Raw genomic sequence first — 17,824 nt, 5'->3', positions numbered from 1 at the left:
TCAATTTATAAAAGATGTGAACATTTGAATAGACACAACTGTTTGTAAGAGACACAACTCTACATATAACAGACGCAACTTTTTAAAGAGATGCAACCGTTGAAATTTTCTGTCAAAAATCTATATTTATATATAAATAATATATTTTACGAAAAGGTATAACAAAAAATAGCAACTGTTGTTGACATTTTTTGAGATTGTTATTATTATATAGATTAGGATGTTTAGCCGTAATTACTCCGATTACTATTTATTTATTCCAAACGATACCATTTCACGTAGGGATCATAGATGGTGGAAACATGGTTATCATGTGAACACCACTAAACCAATAATGTCGTTATTTTATTAAATAGTGCTCTATTCTTAAGGTTTTTTTTGTGGTTAATTTTAATTTTATTATGAAAGTTAATTATGTACTGGCAGCACACCTCTATCATATACTCCGTATTAGTTACTAGTATTATTTTTTAAATATTAGCATTTTTAATTGTCATATTTGTAAACGCTGACTTTGAATACCCAGATCATGAAACTCACCTTCACTAAGATAATTAAATCATTTCACAATGAACAAAGTTTAAGGCTTATGTTTAAGACTACTGGTACGTACAACCGGTCTGCGTGAACGATAATGGTTTTTTTTTATTACGACAAAAAAATGACTAAGTCATTTTCTTCTTCGTCAATGGATGTTTCTCTTTTACCCATTTCAAAACACATTCGTTCTATTTATTTACTTTTTAATTCTTATGCAACAGATTCATCAAAAAGCATTCGGTTACTTCCTTGATCGCTCAAAGTAATTTGCTTTTGGAACAAGTAAGTATCTCTGCGCCAATCATCAAGTGCTTCTTGTTTCTGATTAGTTCTTACATAGGCAGATTCGATTGCTTGGCCAGAACACAATTAGTTTAAAATAATAAAGTTACTGCCAAAACAAAATCAGTTTTGCTTGTTTAGATCTTGTTATTTATATATATAATCCTCAAGATTCATGTATACCCTTTTTTCTCTATAATGATTCGATAATGTTGGTTTGTCTTGTTTCCTACGACTGTTTTCAGTATGTATTCAGATTGATCTGATCCCAATTCCGAACATTTTTTAATATGATAGCAAACGTTAATTAGTATAAGGATCATACACAATCTGAGGAATGTCAAACGTCAAGAGCATGATGTGCACAACCTTAACAAGGTCAATGCCAGCCATTGCCTTCTTTGGGAGAATGGCATTTGCCTTTGTCTTTCTCATTTCTGCGATCCAAGAGTAAGAAATATAAACAAAAAAATCATCGATTCGGTTAATTGCTTATATAATCGTATCCACAAGAGGCTTGATACTTAACTCTGTTTAGGTATGCTGATCATTTTGGCGATGGCGGGCCACTCGAGAAGACGGTTGGACCAGCCGTGAACGCGATGACCAAATACGGTTCTAAGGCTCTCACGTTTTACACTGGAATGCAAGTGGTCGCGTTCGATGTTCGACTTCTTGAGTTCTCACTCATAAGTGCAAAAGCAACTGCAGCTTTATGTTTCATCTTTGGACAATCCATCCCAGCTTACTTCTTGGTAAAAACACCTCTAGCTTAAAAAATGTTTTTTCCATCAAGATTTTAATCTTACAAGATCTTTTGTTGATTCCAGCTCGTAACACAAATGCTCTCAACTGTTGTTCCTTTCCCTACCAACTTAAATGACTTCACTCAGGTTAAGCTTTATTACCACGTAAATCAACACACTGATTGATCACATGGTATTAGGTGATTAACAAAGATTGTGACTGATTTGCAGAACTTGACGTTGATTGGTGCGTTGCTCTATTACATTGGATTAAAGCATACTATCGACAACCTTGACCAGACAGAGAAGAACAAGGAGAAGGAGACAGAGGAAGATGATAAGGCCTCAACTTCCAAAGCCAAAGAAAAAGCAAACTGAAAGTGTCAATTTCACAAACTCCATTCTTTTTTTTTTCCGGTAGTTCCCATTATGTCTCTTTTCTTTTATTTTTTCTTTAATCAGACGACTATTAATTTGAGCTTATGGTTACTGTGAAAATTATATGACTTTAAATTCAATGTGTTTGTCTAGTATTATGTTTCCCGGTTCCGGCATTTGATTTTGTTCATCTTGTAAAACGTAAAAATATTATTAGCTTGTATCCACCAAAAAAATGGACTATAGTTCAAGTACAATGAAAATAAAATCAAATACAACAATAACAACAGAAATGTCTTTGAACACTCTCACTAAACCCACCTTGTATAATTGTTTGGGCACGTACTCTTCGTTTTCTTTTACTTTTTCAGTATTATTCCGGATTTGTTATCAATTGTGTCTCCTTTCCTCTAATTCTTCTTCTCAATGAAGATTGGTAAAGTTCTTTTTTATCAGCTTAAGAGTTGTGAAATGATTTACAGAAATGTTAGGTGCGTGACAAATGTAGCAGCGTTTTCGCTGTGTAGCAGATCTTGAAGACGTAACGAGCTTGTTCTCGAGATTCCAAGGAGCCATAGAGTCCAAGGAGCCATAAGGTACGAGTCTCCATATTGGAGGCTACGAGCTTCTAGGCAAATTCAAGTGGCGTGGAGGTACCATAAGAGACGGCTTCGTAGATTATACACTCCTCAGTCTAGTTACAGCCTTTAGTTTGTATTCTCCATTCTTGATGATTATACGTAAGTTTAGTGGTTGTGACATAGATGGTGTTTTGGTATTATATAAGATATATATAGCTCAGTGCTTCACTTGAATTTTTTTTTTGTCAAATTTTGTCCAAGAATAAAATCCTAATTCTTAAAGCTCCCGCTAGAAAAACGAATAGAAGTGTATTGTGAGAATGGGCCAGCTAAGAGAGCAAGCAAGTAAGCAACCACAAGTAAGCTTGGAACTGAACTTTTATAAGGCATATTTTGTTGGGACGAGGATAAGGATGCTATAAAGGGAATGCTTAGCAACAGAATTGTTAGGTGTGTGACAAATGTAGAGGCGTTAACTCAATTTTAAGACATAAATGTAACTCAATTTTAACACATGGTAACTCATACATATAGCATTTAAAAATTAAAACAAACCACTATATTTATGTTTTGGTCATATAAAAGCAACATAATATAAATTAACAGTAACTAATACAAATAAGTTAATAACAATAAGTCATGTTTTATTATCTTTTCCTTTACGAAACAAAACAATAATAACAATGACTCATGAGAAGTAGTCAAAAGATTATAAAAAAAAAACTGGCGGTGGCATGAAGTGTAGTTAAACCAAGTCCATTGGATACTACTTCCATTGGTCCCATCTCTCAACAAGAGAAGAAGAATAAAAACATCAACGCTAACCATTAAAAACTCCAAAAGTCTTGATCCCTCCCTAATTTATACCATAGCAACAAATAAGTGAAAATTAAACACTCTCTTGGACAAATAAGTGCCAGTTTGTACGTGTGTATATTTTGATGAGTGATGCGTGCAAGTCGTACGTGTGGATAGTTGGAACTTGGAACTTAGTACAGTCAAACCTCTATAAATTAATAAGGTCGAGACCATAAAATTTTATTAATTTATAGAGGTTTATTAATTTATCGATAAATTAATATTTTATTAATTTACGAAAAGATTTTCTCATTTGCTTAATTTATAATCTTGGTTATTGTAACATGATGAATGTTAATTGTTTACTAAATTATCTAGGTAAAAATGATAAATGATAAATTTTAGAGTTTAAAAGAAATTGTTATTACTATCCTGCATGGTAATGATGAAGTTGAGAAAGATATTGTGGTACCTTTAGAACCAGTTACTAAAGAAACAATTATCGCATCTAGTACTCTCCATAATTTTTGGATGCGATTTGAGAAGACAACAAATGAAAAAAATTAGAAATGAGCTCCAACAGGAATGCAAATTCAAGAATAGACAAACAACAATAGAGTCATATTTCACTAGATTTTCTTAGATATATATATATGTATATATATATATATATATCTTTTTAGTTTGTTTGATTATTAAGTTATAATATTGATGGGACCGTATTTTTACATAAGATTTCTAAAAAAATAATTATTTTATTATTTTATCGAAATGTGTCGTTTTTTACACTGACTCAACTTGAAACCGAAAGAATTTATTAATTTATAGCGAGTATTAATTTAAAGAGTATTAATTTATAGTGGTTTCACTGTAATATATATGATTGGATTTCTATAGTAATCACACATTTGACTAAAACACGTTTCGCAAACCAGGTTTTGATGATTTGAGTAAGACACGTTTTCTAAATCAAGATAAACCAATTAAGCTGCCACTAAAATCAAAGAAGAATTGACATAAAGGGTTTGATAAAATGAATACATAATGTTGTCAAACAAAATTTGAACACGTATTAACAACTACTTGCTTCTTCTAGTTTTATTATAAATATTTCTTTTAATTAAAATTGTGGTATGGAATTACTTTATTTGTTTTTTTTTCTTTCTTTCTGAAAAAGTAGCATTAAAATTGTAGGCCAGAAACACGTACAACAATCGATTGCAAGAGTTTCACAAAGTCTCAATGATATCGCCACATCCAAATTCCAACCTACCGACGTTATCATATTTGACGTCGAAGGTAATAGACAATTTTAATTTCAGTGATAAAATGTAGCCATATTAGTCAATAGATTTGACTTAATATGAATGTTAGCTAAACATTTGAAATAAAGGGCTGAAAAAAACAACAAAAATAACTCAGTTGAATACTATAAATTTTACTCCTAAATAATATCTGTCAATAAAATAAATGATATTTTAGAAAAAGAAGAAATAATATTTATACTATTATATTTGCTTTGTATGGGCTCAGAAATACATGGGGGTGGTACTTGTTTTATTGTTTGTAAGTTCTTGTAATTCGTCCAAACTCGGGATGTATTATGTACTCCTAATCTCCTATATAGTAACACATAAAAATGATTAAAAATTTGAGTCATGACTAATCTATGGGACTGATTGGGACATAGTTTCAATGGTCGTAGGAGGGACCGACGTACTGTTTCCCCCTCGGAACTATTATATCGTTTCAGTTTTCCATCGATTTTTGATATCTTGCCAGTTCTCCTTCGGACTTATATTCTCGGTATATATCTCCCGAATCCATACTTCTCTGCCTATTTTCCCATCGAACTCGGTTTACACGGTTTTGGGACTAAACCCGATATAAACCCATGTTAAACTGGTATGAAACCAATTTATAACCCGGGTAACATATACAACCCGACCCGACTTCTTCTTCTTCTATTTTAAATCGAGAACCCCAAATTGGCAACTAAGAACCCTAAATATCAAAATTCCAAACGAAATCTCTCTCTCTCTCTCTCTCTCTCTCTCTCTCTCTTTCTCTCAAAATCATGAGTGGATCTTCGAGTTGTTCGTCAAATGTCCGCGAAAGAGGAAGAGTTGTTGGTATACCTAAGAGATGTTGGTGTGGAGAAGAAATTGTGGCCAAAAATTCGAAATCCGAGCATAATCCCTGTAGAAGATACTTTCGTTGTGGGTATGTAGCTGTAAATAAGGTAATAAAAGGTTGAAGTTTAGTCTTTGGCTTATGTGATAAGGTACTTTTGAATAACCAAACCAATTGTTGTTGGTCTAGCTTATGAATGACAATCACGTTTTCAAGTGGGTCGATGAGGCCTTGTTGGATGAGGTAGAGACACTGAAAGAGTCCATGTCAGAGACAATGAAGCTTGACAAGAAGATGCAAATGGAGCTGCAAATGGAGTTGGAGAAGAAGATGCAAATGGAGCTTGAGAAAGAGCTATTTGAGAGGATTGAAGATGTAAAAGCTGAATTTAAATCCAAGATGAATAGGATGATAATTGTTTTGGTATTTGGTTGTATGATGATAATTGGTCTAGTGAAGCTAATATGATTGTAAGTTTGTTTTCTATGTTTGGTTAATGTCAATGGTTGTGTGATTGTAAGTTGTAAGTTGTTGTCAATGGATCAGTTTTATCACACAAATTATTAAAAAGAAGAGAGGATGTTCCTAAAAATGTTTCAAAAGAGACCATTCATGTTTGAAAGAGATCACACATACACATCCGAAACCGAGTTAACAGGTTCAAATGAGAAACCATAGTAAGACAGAACAACATTCATGTTCTGAAACATGTTTTAAAAGATAAAAAAAAAGGCAGGTCAGTCCTACTTGTGCTTCTTCTCCATCCCACATTACTATTCTTGAGTCAGACCACCTTGAGAAGATTCCACTTCAATTCTAGCCTACAATGTTAATCAAATATTAGAAGCAACCCTTGAAACAAAGAACCAACCATCACATTATAAAGAATAACTAACCTGTGTTGATTTTTTCTTATTCTTCTGATGGTACCTACAATTATGATCAGTTGCACCACAAATCCCACAATGCATGATTCTTTTCTTTTGTTTTGGTTGTTTCTTGGTAGGTGATTCATTAACTCCTTTCTTCCTCTTCTTGTCTACCTTTTCATCGTCCGGCCTTGGTGGTGGATACACACTCTCACCTCAAGTGCAAAGCCAATAACGTGGACCTCTTTGTGGAACAACCCCTTCAATGTAATTCTCCTTCCACTTAAACGTTCGGAACCATTCACACACATAGTCTTCAGCTTCGAGTGTCTTCTTGAGTATCAGTCCATAAGCATGTTCGCAGGGGATTCCACATATCTGAAACTTCATGCAGGTACAAGTTCTGGCATTCAAACAGACTCTGTGTTTGTCATATCCCATATAAACTTCATAAGCTCCATTTGTGTTGGGATATACAAAGCACTGAGAAGCTGCTTTATGCTCTTCAGCCAAGAACCGTTTGACATATGGAGTGCATATCCCTGACAAATACATGAAACCACATTAAACTTTTGAATTCACACACATATAAATGAAAGATAACATATGTATATTGTTACTAACCTTCGTGTGAATGAGAAAGTACAGACCGTTTAGCAATCCGAACCATGGCAAGCCTTCGTACAGCCTCCAACATGGCCACAAATGGTTTCTCTCTTGCCTTGTTAATTGTATTGTTGAAGGACTCGACTGAGTTGTTTTCAACATCCTCACAGTAGCTACCAATCTTTTGGAACGCCCTACACCATGTCTTTGGTTTAGTCCTCATAACATCTTCATACACTTTACTGTCGTATGCATGGATCCTCTCCAATCTCTCTTCATAATCTTTGCTATTGTAGCACCAAGCTAGATCCCAGAGGAGTTTCTTCAGCCGCTTCTTATTCGGATGATTCTTCTTTAGGTTACCATAAATGTGCCTAACACATTTTCGATGCTCTATCTTTGGTAACTCTAGCTCAACAACCTTTATTAAACCCTGAAACAAAGAAAATATGATGTCGATAATCCGATCTTTATCAAAACACATTAAATAAAGAAAACAAAGAAAACTGACCCAATATTTATCAAAACACATAAAACATATCAAATATTATACCTTTTGTCGATCAGACACCGTAATGTAACCATCCCCATCACTTAACTCCAAGTCAATCTTCAACCGATTCACAAACCATGACCAATTATCTGTGTTCTCAACTTAAACAGCACACCAAGCTATTGGGTATATAGCATTGTCAGCATCTCTTCCTAAAGCAACCAGCAACTGTCCCTTGATCTTTTCTTTCAAGAAACAACCATCAACTCCTATTAGTGGTCTGCAGGATTTTTTCCATGTTCTTCTAAGAACATCAAAGCAGACATAGAATCGCTTAAACACATCCTGTCCAGCATCGTTCTTCACCGTATCAATCTCCACAACAGAACCTTGATTTGCTTCCAATATCTCAGCCCCATAGTCTCTGAGCCGTTCAAACCTTGATTTGCTATCCATCCGAATGCCTTTCTCCTAGCAGCTTGACATTGACCCCTAGTAACTGATATCTTCCACTTATCCATTATAGTCTGCTCCATCTTCAAAGACATGTAATATTCCGGTTCTTCTCTTATCTTATCAACAAACAACCTAGCTATCATTGGGGTCTTAAACATCTCACACTCTCCATTAGGTACACAAATATGCTTGTTCGTGTACAGGGTAATCCTCCACATCGACTCATTGTGAAGAGATGCAACATATACCTTCCACATACATTTCCCCTTAGCACCAATACACTTAAAACCAATTCTATTTCTATCGTACATGTACTGCTTCAGGTTACAACCGCTTGCCAGCGCATAGTCGAGAACACACTCCTTAAAAGCAATTCTATTGTAGAAGCTTTGCCCTTTGTACATTGAACCATCACCACGAATGATGGTTGTCCCCCTTCTCGCACCACTACGAACACGTTCCTCAGCCTCATCGTCACTTTCTGGATACACGTTATGACGAATCGATTCCTCCGCATCCGTAAAATCTGTTGCCATCTTGTTGATATGAAATTCATCCCGATCCTCAGCTTCTGCGTCGAAATCTACTCCAAGAGGCGGATTAGTAGCGGGGATTAACGCCATCGTAACCGGCAAGAGAGAAAAAACGAGAAGAAATAATCTGAAAAAAATCTAGGGTTCGTCGAGACTCGAGAGAGAAAAGGGGAAAATCGATTTGGGGATTTTTTTGATTTTTAGGTTAAGTTAGGTTTAGTTATGTAATCGGGTTGTAATCCGGTTTAATTTGGTTTTATTCGGTTAATAAGGTCTGATTACTGGTTATTCAAAACAGTAAACCATAATAACCAAAACGATGGGAAAATAGGCGGATAAGTTTAAGTTCGATGGGAAAATAGGCGGAGAAATATGGATTCGGAGGATATAGATCGAAAATATAAGTTCGAAGGGGAACTGGCAAGATATCAAAAATCGATAAAAAACTGGAACGATATAATAGTTCTGAGGGGGAAATAGTACGTCGGTCCGTCGTAGGAGCATTTAAAAGTCTCCACAGTTTTCTATTTGCCAAATAAGTTTTTGTTTTTGTTTTTTCAACACATGGATGTAACTCAATTTTAACACATGGTATCTCATAAAATTATATATATATATATATATATATAGCATTAAAAATTAATTTAAACCACTATATTTTATGTTTTGGTCATATTAAAGCAACGTAATATAAATTAACATTAACTAATAACTCATGTTTTGTTATAAAAAAAAAAGAATAATAACAATGACTCATGAGAAGTAGTCAAAAATTATTAAAAAAAAAAAAAAAACTGGCGGGTGGTATGAAGTATCAGTTAAACCAAGTCCATTGGATACTACTTCCATTGGTCCCCATCTCTCAACGTCGGTTCTTCTGTTGCTTTCTCATTATTATTTCATTGTAATCATCGCTTTTCTTTTTTTTTTCAACCAGAAAAAAAAAATTATATATATGAAACTGGTGGTTTAAGACTTTGAGTAAACAACAAATCAAATTGAAATAAAATCTTAGGTGCGATTTTGTAATGGTAGTATAAGGAATTAATATATTTTGAACCAAAACATAGTCAAGATCATGAACCTATAGTAAAATTGATTTATTTTTACAATTATATTTTCAGATTGATTTTATACAACTTTTCTTTTTTTGGTAAAGAAAGCATTTGAGCACACTGACCCAAAACAAGCTTAATAATCTATAAAATAAATTAAACATAAACGAGAATATTCCTCTCTTTGAAGGAAAAATAATAAATATAAAGAAACAAAGAAACAGAAAAATTGGGAAATCCAGCAAAGCCACAGATAACAAAAAAAAAAAACAGCTAATTCCTATCTTTCATTATATCTTTAAACTCGAGACTTTTGACCACACATCTCTCTTTAACATGCTCAACACACGCACACGTCTACGCCTTTATATATAAATACGCAAACACATGCACACGAATCTTTAAGTTTCTTCACAGATTCAAGAAACCCTCTTAAAGAAATCTAAAACTTTACCCTTTTTTATCGCAAAACCACAAATCTTTTTTTTTTTTTTTCTCTTTAGCTTTCTTGATTTCCAAATCTTGATTATTTAGTCTTTGCTTCAAGGACTCGTTTACGTTCGCGTGCGTACGTTTATGTCGACGACGATGAAGAGACCGGGCTGCAGCTCAGATTCCGACGATCGACGGCGGCAGCCCAGTCGTCTACAAAAACGTCCTCCGGCGTTAAACATCGTTCCGGCGACTCCGGCTGCGAATAGCTGGAAAACGGCTATACCTCTCCTCTCGCCGTTAGCTCTTTCACCTGAATCATCACTCGTCGACCAACCACCGGTTGAGAATCAGAAGACGACGGCGGCGGTTGAGAAAACGCCGGTTTTCAAGAAATGGCAGCATCCGGCGGCGCCGTTCTATTACGAGTCATCGACGTTTGTTCCACCGTTTGTTCCGGTTTAGTTTTTGGTTTAGAGATCCAACGGCTCAAAAGTACAGTTTTTTTTTCTTCTTTGTTTGGGTTTTGTGTAGATCTAACGGCCCAGAAAACGCGTTTTGTTTTAACAACGCGTTTTTATTTTACTATTTTGTGGTTGGAACAAACTCGATTTTCGTTTAGAATTTAATAAATGAATACGATTGTTATATTAATTAGCATGTTTATTACATTATGTTACTACCCAACCCCTGGTCTTGTGGTCCGAACGTATAAGCAAAAGTCCAATTTAGTTATTGTAGATGTCTCTACACATAAGTGGAGCGTTGTCGAAATATGTGGACAAAACTAATATGGTCATTCATTTATCCAAAAAAATAAAATAAAAATAATGTGATCACAATTATTTAGGTTCCTCTTGGTAAACATAGGTGGAAACGTCCAAACATATTCTAGAGATCTTTTCTTATAGAACCTTGCGGTTAAAATAACAAAGTAATTTTAGAGATCTTTTCAAATATTATGGAATAGAAAAAAAATAGGTCGTATGGAAACAGAAATAAATACGGGAAGCGGAATATTTCGGAAATGAACAACTATATTTTTTAATATTGAAAAATAGAAATTTTGAAAGTGTATGTATACATATACAATAAAACACCAAATATAAAAATTATATCAAAAAAATATTTGAAACAACAAATATTCATAACATAAATATCAAATAATTTAATTAAAACAGTAATAATATTAAAATTTTATATGTATAATAAATTTTTACATTTCCAAATTATTTATTTATTAAGTTTCCATGCAACATAGCGCTTTTAGAAGAAAAAAATCTTTTAGAACATTTATAAACTCGGTGAAAATATTATGTATTAATAAATTTTTGTATATTTTAACGTGATTATATTAGTTCAGTTAATTTCTATGTGAGTTTATATACACAAAGCACCTTTATCTAATGAAAGCAAATACTTTCTTCCAATTTTTAATATTCTATCATTTGTCCATTAGATCTTTCAACGTATTATTTGATTTGATCATTTACACAAAATAGGATTTGAACTAAAAAAAAAATTTGCTAATCCTAGACAGGCATACACAAGTGAATAAGATCCTTATAAGTATCACGATCACAACAAAACATTATGTTAAATAAATTGACTATAACAACCATCATATATCATATGGTTTCTTTTAATAGTGTGTTTTTTTGCTCCCTAAATTGTCTAACTTTCATGGAATAGCTGCAAGTTGTTGTATTGTATTTTAAAATAAGCTAGGCATAAAAGACTGCAAATGGTTTGCTTAAATTTTTTTGCGGTGATTATAATATCTTGAAGGCTTTGGGAATAACATATGGTGCACCAAGGATGGCATTGTAGCCACAAGATCGTGTGAACATTTGCTCAAAATATCGAATATTAACATATCGAAATATCTATATGTGTCTAGATGTCTTGCAAGTAATATAGTCATGCAACATATATATGAGAAACATAATGTCTGCCATTGACCAAGAAAAAAAACTAAAACCACATATTATTTCAGTTTCGATTTAGTTTAAATGCTTAAAGTTTTTTAAAGTGATGAAGTACAAATATAAAAATATATATATATATATATATATAATTGAAAAAGCTACAAAATACAAATGTAAATGTCAAAAAATTTTAAATCGATACACTACAAATATAAAAAGAGATTAAGTATACATATAACGTAAAAATAAAATTAAAAATCTAAAAGAGATTATGACCAAATTTAATGCTAAAAAGTAAAGGTGGTTATTTTTTTCCGTCAAATGCAATAAAAAAAAGCAATAACATTAAAATATAAATTTTGAAGTTAGATTTGTTGTAAAAACCTTTATTGAAGTTAAAAAGATAAAGAGCTATTAAATATATGTATATATTAAGAGATGCATTTAGAAGATAGTTAAAAGATTAAGAGCTATTATAAACAAACATTTAGAAGATAGTTAAAAGTACAAAACTTAAATTTCCTCTAAATATTATATAAAGCCTACTTTCAATCTGTACAAGCCCGGAAAACAAAAAAATGAAGAACTCATCTATTCTATGCATACTAATTGTTGTTTTTGTCATATCTTCTTTGGGTAATTGTTTTTTTACTTCAAATATTATTGTTTGGTATATTAATGCTAATAATTTTATATGTGAAAGTGGGATGACAATTGTATTGTGGTGCTCATGGTTGGAACTAAAAAGAAACTAAACTATAATATAGAAAAAAAGGAAAAAAGATAAAGTATGGAAATATTTTTTTTATATTTTGATTTTGATATATAGAGAATGGGAAAATGATAGGAGAAGCAAAACAGTGTGAAGTTTTGTTGGCTTGTGTAGATCAAGATAAATGCGTAAAACAGTGCATGGCTTTGTACAAAGGAGATGTAACCTGTCGTGATTTAGGTAAACCTCCGGAAGTTGGACCTGTTTTATGTATTTGCAAGTATAATTGCTAATCTCTCTATCCAAACTAATCGTATGATCCGTTATTTCTTATAATTAAATAATAAATTTGTTTTATAACCTCTCTATCACTCTTGGTCGCCAATTTCATTTATCCTTTGTTTCCTTTATATATTAAGACTATGTTTGATCTGTGGTGTACGAGGCAATTTAAAAAAAAAAACTTTTGAATATATTATAAATAGATCAAGTTTCTTTGAGTTTTAATATAAATGTTACATTGTTATATATGTGTGTTCTCGCAGTAATTAACAAAAAAATTAAGATAGATATTCATTATATATTAAAATAACTCAAATGTGAAATAATCTATATCGGAATATACTTGTTTGGTTACAAAAATTCTAAAACAATTTTTAAAATATATATCCGTTTATAAAAATTCAAATCACATCATATGCCAAAAAAAAATCTAAAATTTTATTAACTTAATGTATAAAATAGTAATTTAAATAATTAATTATAAGATTAAATAAAAGTGAAAGGAGAATTATATTTTAATCTAACATTTGCTTTAAATTAGGTAGATAGATTTTAGGAAATTAATATTATCAAATAAGGAAATCATTCTGTTTGGTTGTAAGGATTGTAGAGAATTTAGTTGGAAATTGTTTGGATACAAACATAAGAAAAGATGACCCAAAAATGTACTCCAAAAATGTTAAAATAGATTGTATAGATATAAACATTAAAACATCGAGATTGATCTATCAAAGAGTCACTTGTCTATTCTTCTATTCTATCTGACGAACGGTCATTATTTGCAAAAAATTATTGACGATTGTATATGACTGGAAATTTCCGTTGGCCACATTTTACATCCGAGGAAGAAGCATTAGACTTTATTAGAGATGCATGTTTGCCATGCCATCCATAGTGATATTCCATCTACTTTTGATTAGATTTATTAGTTCTTTCTAAGACTATGGATGATAGATAGAGAAGTTATAGTCATTGGATTATTTAACCATTAATGAGTCAATTCGAAGTACAAATACCACGTATCATTTAGTACTTGAAGAGCCATATCGTTTATCGAATTAGTGAAAACCATGAAAAACAAAAAAAAATCTATACTTTAAAAGTTGTATCATTTAGTACTTGAAGAGCCATATCGTTTATCGAATTAGTGAAAACCATGAAAAATAAAAAAAATCTATACATACTTTAAAAGTTGGCTAACTGTCTTGACACGTCAGCATGTAAGAGTGTGCCACATGTACTCTGATACAAATAACGCAACTTATTTAAAAAATAAACTAAAACAAACATTGGGCCTCATGTTAGGTTGTTTTATTCGTTTAATCAATCATACTCGATTTATTCTTCTTCGATCCACCATAATCCATATGTCTCTGCTTCAAATCTTCTTAGTCGAGCCTAGAATCTGTTCATCGACGACTCAACCGTCATTCATAAATAAATTTAAAAGTTGAAGGGAAAAGAAGAAGAGGTCAGATGATAATGATTCAAGAAAAGAGGCTGCTTCATAATGGCATTTCAGATAATCTTAGTAAACAAATGAAACTAACGGATGAGGATTTGAACGAGCTAAAGGGATCGATTGAGAGAAGCAGGACAAAAGCTATGCAATACAATACCAGCTCTTGATCTTTACTTTGCAGTGAATCGATTTCAAACGTAACTCATTAAGGCCACATGGATGTCAAAAGTCACTCATCATAACTACCATCACTAACAACTCCTACACATAAATTGGGTAATAAATCCTCCTACATAGCATCTAAGTTTTAAATTATAACAGTGGAGTAATAGAAAACCAAACAACACAAAGACAATCAAAGATTCACATAATTTTTTAAAATAATTGGACATTAAATATCATATGCTACGCACTATAAATTATTGTATTTATAGATGTATACTCCGTTGAGTGCTCTTTCTAAAAAACGATTAAAAGAAAATTCCCCCAGAGATCACACCCCATATAACACAGGAAAAACTCAGGCACTATTTTTAAAAATGGCCGACTTTGACACTGTCGCAATACAGACAGAAGCAACCTATGTGTCGTTTGAGGAGAAGGTATTAACAATTACACACATATATGGATTATATTATAATGACAAACATCTATAAAAACAACTCAATGCCTACCATTTACAGCATTCAGTGATACATGGATTCATACCAGCTAATCTTGTGACTATGTATGCGGATGCTTTGCAGGAAATTACTATCTTCGAACTTACTCGGTTCGAAGTGCAAAGATGCACGAATCATTACAAGGTTACGGGAAAACCAATTGCTATCTGTTTTCACTGAGGCGCACAAAAGAACATCATACCTGATGAAGGCTTAACAGTTAAAAAGGAAAATTCAATCTGCACAATTTCGACCACCTACAAGCTCTAGCAAACACCAATCTAGCACTACCTGGTAAATACTCATAAACTAAGTAAATAATTATAGTATGAAAATATATAATCAAACTAATATGAAATAGTCCCATTTATTTCACAGATGTTTTGGGACAAATCATCTTTGTACAAGGTCCTAACCTTAAAGATCAAACTTCAAAGGACTGTTTGATAGTCTGACTGAAACTCAATACGTAAGTGTGGTTTTCTAAAAGATAAATATAAAGAAAATGATTCTAAATCAATTAACAACATAGTTATACACCCACTTACAGGTCGATCATTGCCTACTTGAATATTTGGGATGAGGCTGCATTAAATTTCCGCTCATACATGAGCTCAACAAGTGACAATATGAATGTCATGCTCGTAACAACATTAAACCCAACACTATTTCAAGGTTGGACACTTTTTGTGTATATTTATAATAACATTACATTTATACAGAACTAAATTTTAAATAAGTAGAATAAATTAAAATTGTAGGGCTTTTAACAGATAACCTATGAAAGACTTATAGTTATAATATGATTTTTAAAAATTTACACTTAGGTTAAATCTATTTCGTAAGTGTTTTTTAGAAATAACCCGTGAAATAATTATATCCATAAAATTCGTAAGATGGTATACCGCGGATTAAATTTGTCAATAAATATAATTCAATGTTTATAACACAAAATATACTTAAAAATATTAATATTTTTGGATATAATTATTTCACGATGGACGTCAATATACAAAATAGAAAACCAGAAAATAAATTACAAAAATCGAAAACAAACATCCCGCGCATAGCGCGGACACCCACTTAGTAAATGATAAAAGATTGAGTTTCTATTTAAATTTAATAAGCTAAATTAAAGTAAGGTATAAATAGAAGAGTTGTATGAAATTTTGGATTTTATTTTAAATGTCTAGAAACCAAAAAGTCATAAAGTAAATTTAAAATTTTCATTTAATATACAAATGTAAGCTAAATTACAAACTTATGAAAGTGATAAAGTATTACGACAAAGTCAATATTACTTTTTTTCCTATATTTTATATATTTTTTGGCAATTGCAAACAATGTATAATTAACATATTAGAAGAAAAGCTATTTGATATATAGACACATATGTTAAAACAGCCAAAAATAAATCAATGAAGAGATCTTCTATATTATTCGTACTAAACTACTAATTGTCATGTTCATCATTTTTCTTTAGGTGATTTAATTCTTTTATTTTAAAGTGATAAAGTGATATATAGTTTAAAAATTACAAATTAAACATTACGTCTTAATATTTGTCCAAAAAATATTACAAAAAAGAAGAAAATGAAAAGAAAACAACAAAGAAGAAGGAAAAAAAATAGATACGTAAAGCCTACTTTCAATCTTCATAAACCAGGAAAACAAAAAAACATGAAGAACTCTTCTATAATATTCGTAGTAATTGTGGTTTTCTTCATTTCCTCTTCAGGTAACTATTCTTTTCATTTGTTATTATTGTTTGTTACATTAATTTCATAATTTGACTTAATATCGGGTTGCGAAATATATATTGTTGTGTTCTTCATTGGAACTTAGAAAAAAAGACTAAACTTAAATATAAAAGTAAGGAAAAGATTCATTCTGTAAAATAGTTAATATATTTTGGTTTTGATAGATAGAGAATGGGAAAATATGTAGGAGACGCAAAAAAATGCTATGGTCGATGGACTTGTTCTCGTGAAGACAAATGCAAAGAACAGTGCATGGCTACATACAAAGGAGATGGAACCTGTCATGTTTATTATATGTGCGATTGCAAGTTTTATTGCTAATCAGACCATTCTTATTTAATCCGTTAAATCTTATGATAAAGCAATACATTAATTCTCTCCTTTTTTTTTTTTTGAGATTTTATAATCATTTTTGTATTGTTTATTATTCACAGATTACCATTTCATTTTATAAACTTTGATGTTTTCGATAAGTAAGAATTTGACATGAGTTAAAATTATACTTGACGAATACATGATTTACTTGAGTTGCATCATCCTTGATCGAGCACTTGACCTCCTGCATGCATGCTAATGGTCTTTAAACTTCAAACAAAAATTTCCAAAAATATCACAAAGAAAATTAAAAGATTTAAGACACAATTTGCGAGTATTTGCCTAAAATTCCAGATGTGCATGGTCATTTATAGTTGATTATTTCACTTCACATATGTAATAGATCACATATGTAGACGATTAAAGAAAGACGATCAATCCTTCTCTTAAGATTGCTACATCTCCATCAAAAATTAACAACGGTTGGTTAGAACCACCAAGAATAAGTTATAATCAGAGCATTTCTTGAACTTGAAAAGTAGTGATACATTAACTTTTTTGAGAAAGTAAACTTCTCAAATGGATACATAGGAGATATCCAAAGCCTCTTTCCCTCATCTTACATTATTTCCATTTCGATGTGTGAACTAATTTGGGCCTTAATAAAGAAATGGACCTTATTTTGGAAAAAAAAAATCTTTGGCCAGCAAATCTCTCAATAAAGTATGTCTGTGTATCTTGATTTGGTTAAATGGTTATGGTGCGACCACTGGATTATATCCATTATTATCGTATAATCGT

The 17,824-nt window shown here is 31.8% G+C and overlaps 3 protein-coding genes across 4 annotated transcripts; 2 read left to right on the top strand and 1 right to left on the bottom strand.

Annotated features, from left to right (window-relative positions):
- Nucleotides 575-2,036, top strand: LOC104766223. Of its 2 annotated transcripts, XM_010490060.1 has the most exons (6): nt 575-605; nt 762-822; nt 1,120-1,272; nt 1,361-1,577; nt 1,653-1,715; nt 1,800-2,036. In XM_010490060.1, exons 3-6 carry the CDS (start codon nt 1,160-1,162, stop codon nt 1,944-1,946), a joined length of 540 nt encoding a protein of 179 aa, XP_010488362.1. In that variant the 5' UTR covers nt 575-605; nt 762-822; nt 1,120-1,159; the 3' UTR covers nt 1,947-2,036. The 2 variants fall into 2 exon arrangements, with proteins under 2 accessions (XP_010488362.1, XP_019096762.1); XM_019241217.1 differs by lacking the exon at nt 575-605 and having other exon boundaries at nt 711-822.
- LOC104767781 lies at nt 6,544-8,505 on the bottom strand. Its single transcript, XM_010491763.1, has 5 exons — nt 7,793-8,505; nt 7,595-7,730; nt 7,487-7,543; nt 6,952-7,366; nt 6,544-6,869 (listed from the first exon to the last, which is right to left on the bottom strand). The coding sequence occupies exons 1-5, from the start codon at nt 8,503-8,505 to the stop codon at nt 6,544-6,546; spliced, it is 1,647 nt and encodes a 548-aa protein (XP_010490065.1).
- LOC104766222 (uncharacterized protein At4g14450, chloroplastic-like) lies at nt 9,845-10,566 on the top strand. Its single transcript, XM_010490059.2, has one exon. It carries the CDS (start codon nt 10,047-10,049, stop codon nt 10,365-10,367), a length of 321 nt encoding a protein of 106 aa, XP_010488361.1. The 5' UTR covers nt 9,845-10,046; the 3' UTR covers nt 10,368-10,566.

This window comes from Camelina sativa, chromosome 19 (genome assembly GCF_000633955.1).
Source record: "Camelina sativa cultivar DH55 chromosome 19, Cs, whole genome shotgun sequence".
Taxonomy (NCBI): Eukaryota; Viridiplantae; Streptophyta; class Magnoliopsida; order Brassicales; family Brassicaceae; genus Camelina; species Camelina sativa.
The sequence above is the reverse complement of the archived record's forward strand: the minus strand, read 5'-3'. Positions and strand labels throughout refer to the sequence as shown.

Coding starts and splice junctions, on each gene's coding strand:
- LOC104766223 (XM_010490060.1), top strand. CDS start 1,160: ATGTCAAACGTCAAGAGCATGATGTGCACAACCTTAACAAGGTCAATG. Junction 1,273..1,360: donor CTCATTTCTGCGATCCAAGA/GTAAGAAATATA, acceptor AACTCTGTTTAG/GTATGCTGATCATTTTGGCG. Junction 1,578..1,652: donor CCATCCCAGCTTACTTCTTG/GTAAAAACACCT, acceptor TGTTGATTCCAG/CTCGTAACACAAATGCTCTC.
- LOC104767781 (XM_010491763.1), bottom strand. CDS start 8,505: ATGGCGTTAATCCCCGCTACTAATCCGCCTCTTGGAGTAGATTTCGAC. Junction 7,731..7,792: donor CTGTTGTGGAGATTGATACG/GTGAAGAACGAT, acceptor TGATGTTCTTAG/AAGAACATGGAAAAAATCCT. Junction 7,367..7,486: donor CGGTGTCTGATCGACAAAAG/GTATAATATTTG, acceptor TCTTTGTTTCAG/GGTTTAATAAAGGTTGTTGA.
- LOC104766222 (XM_010490059.2), top strand. CDS start 10,047: ATGTCGACGACGATGAAGAGACCGGGCTGCAGCTCAGATTCCGACGAT.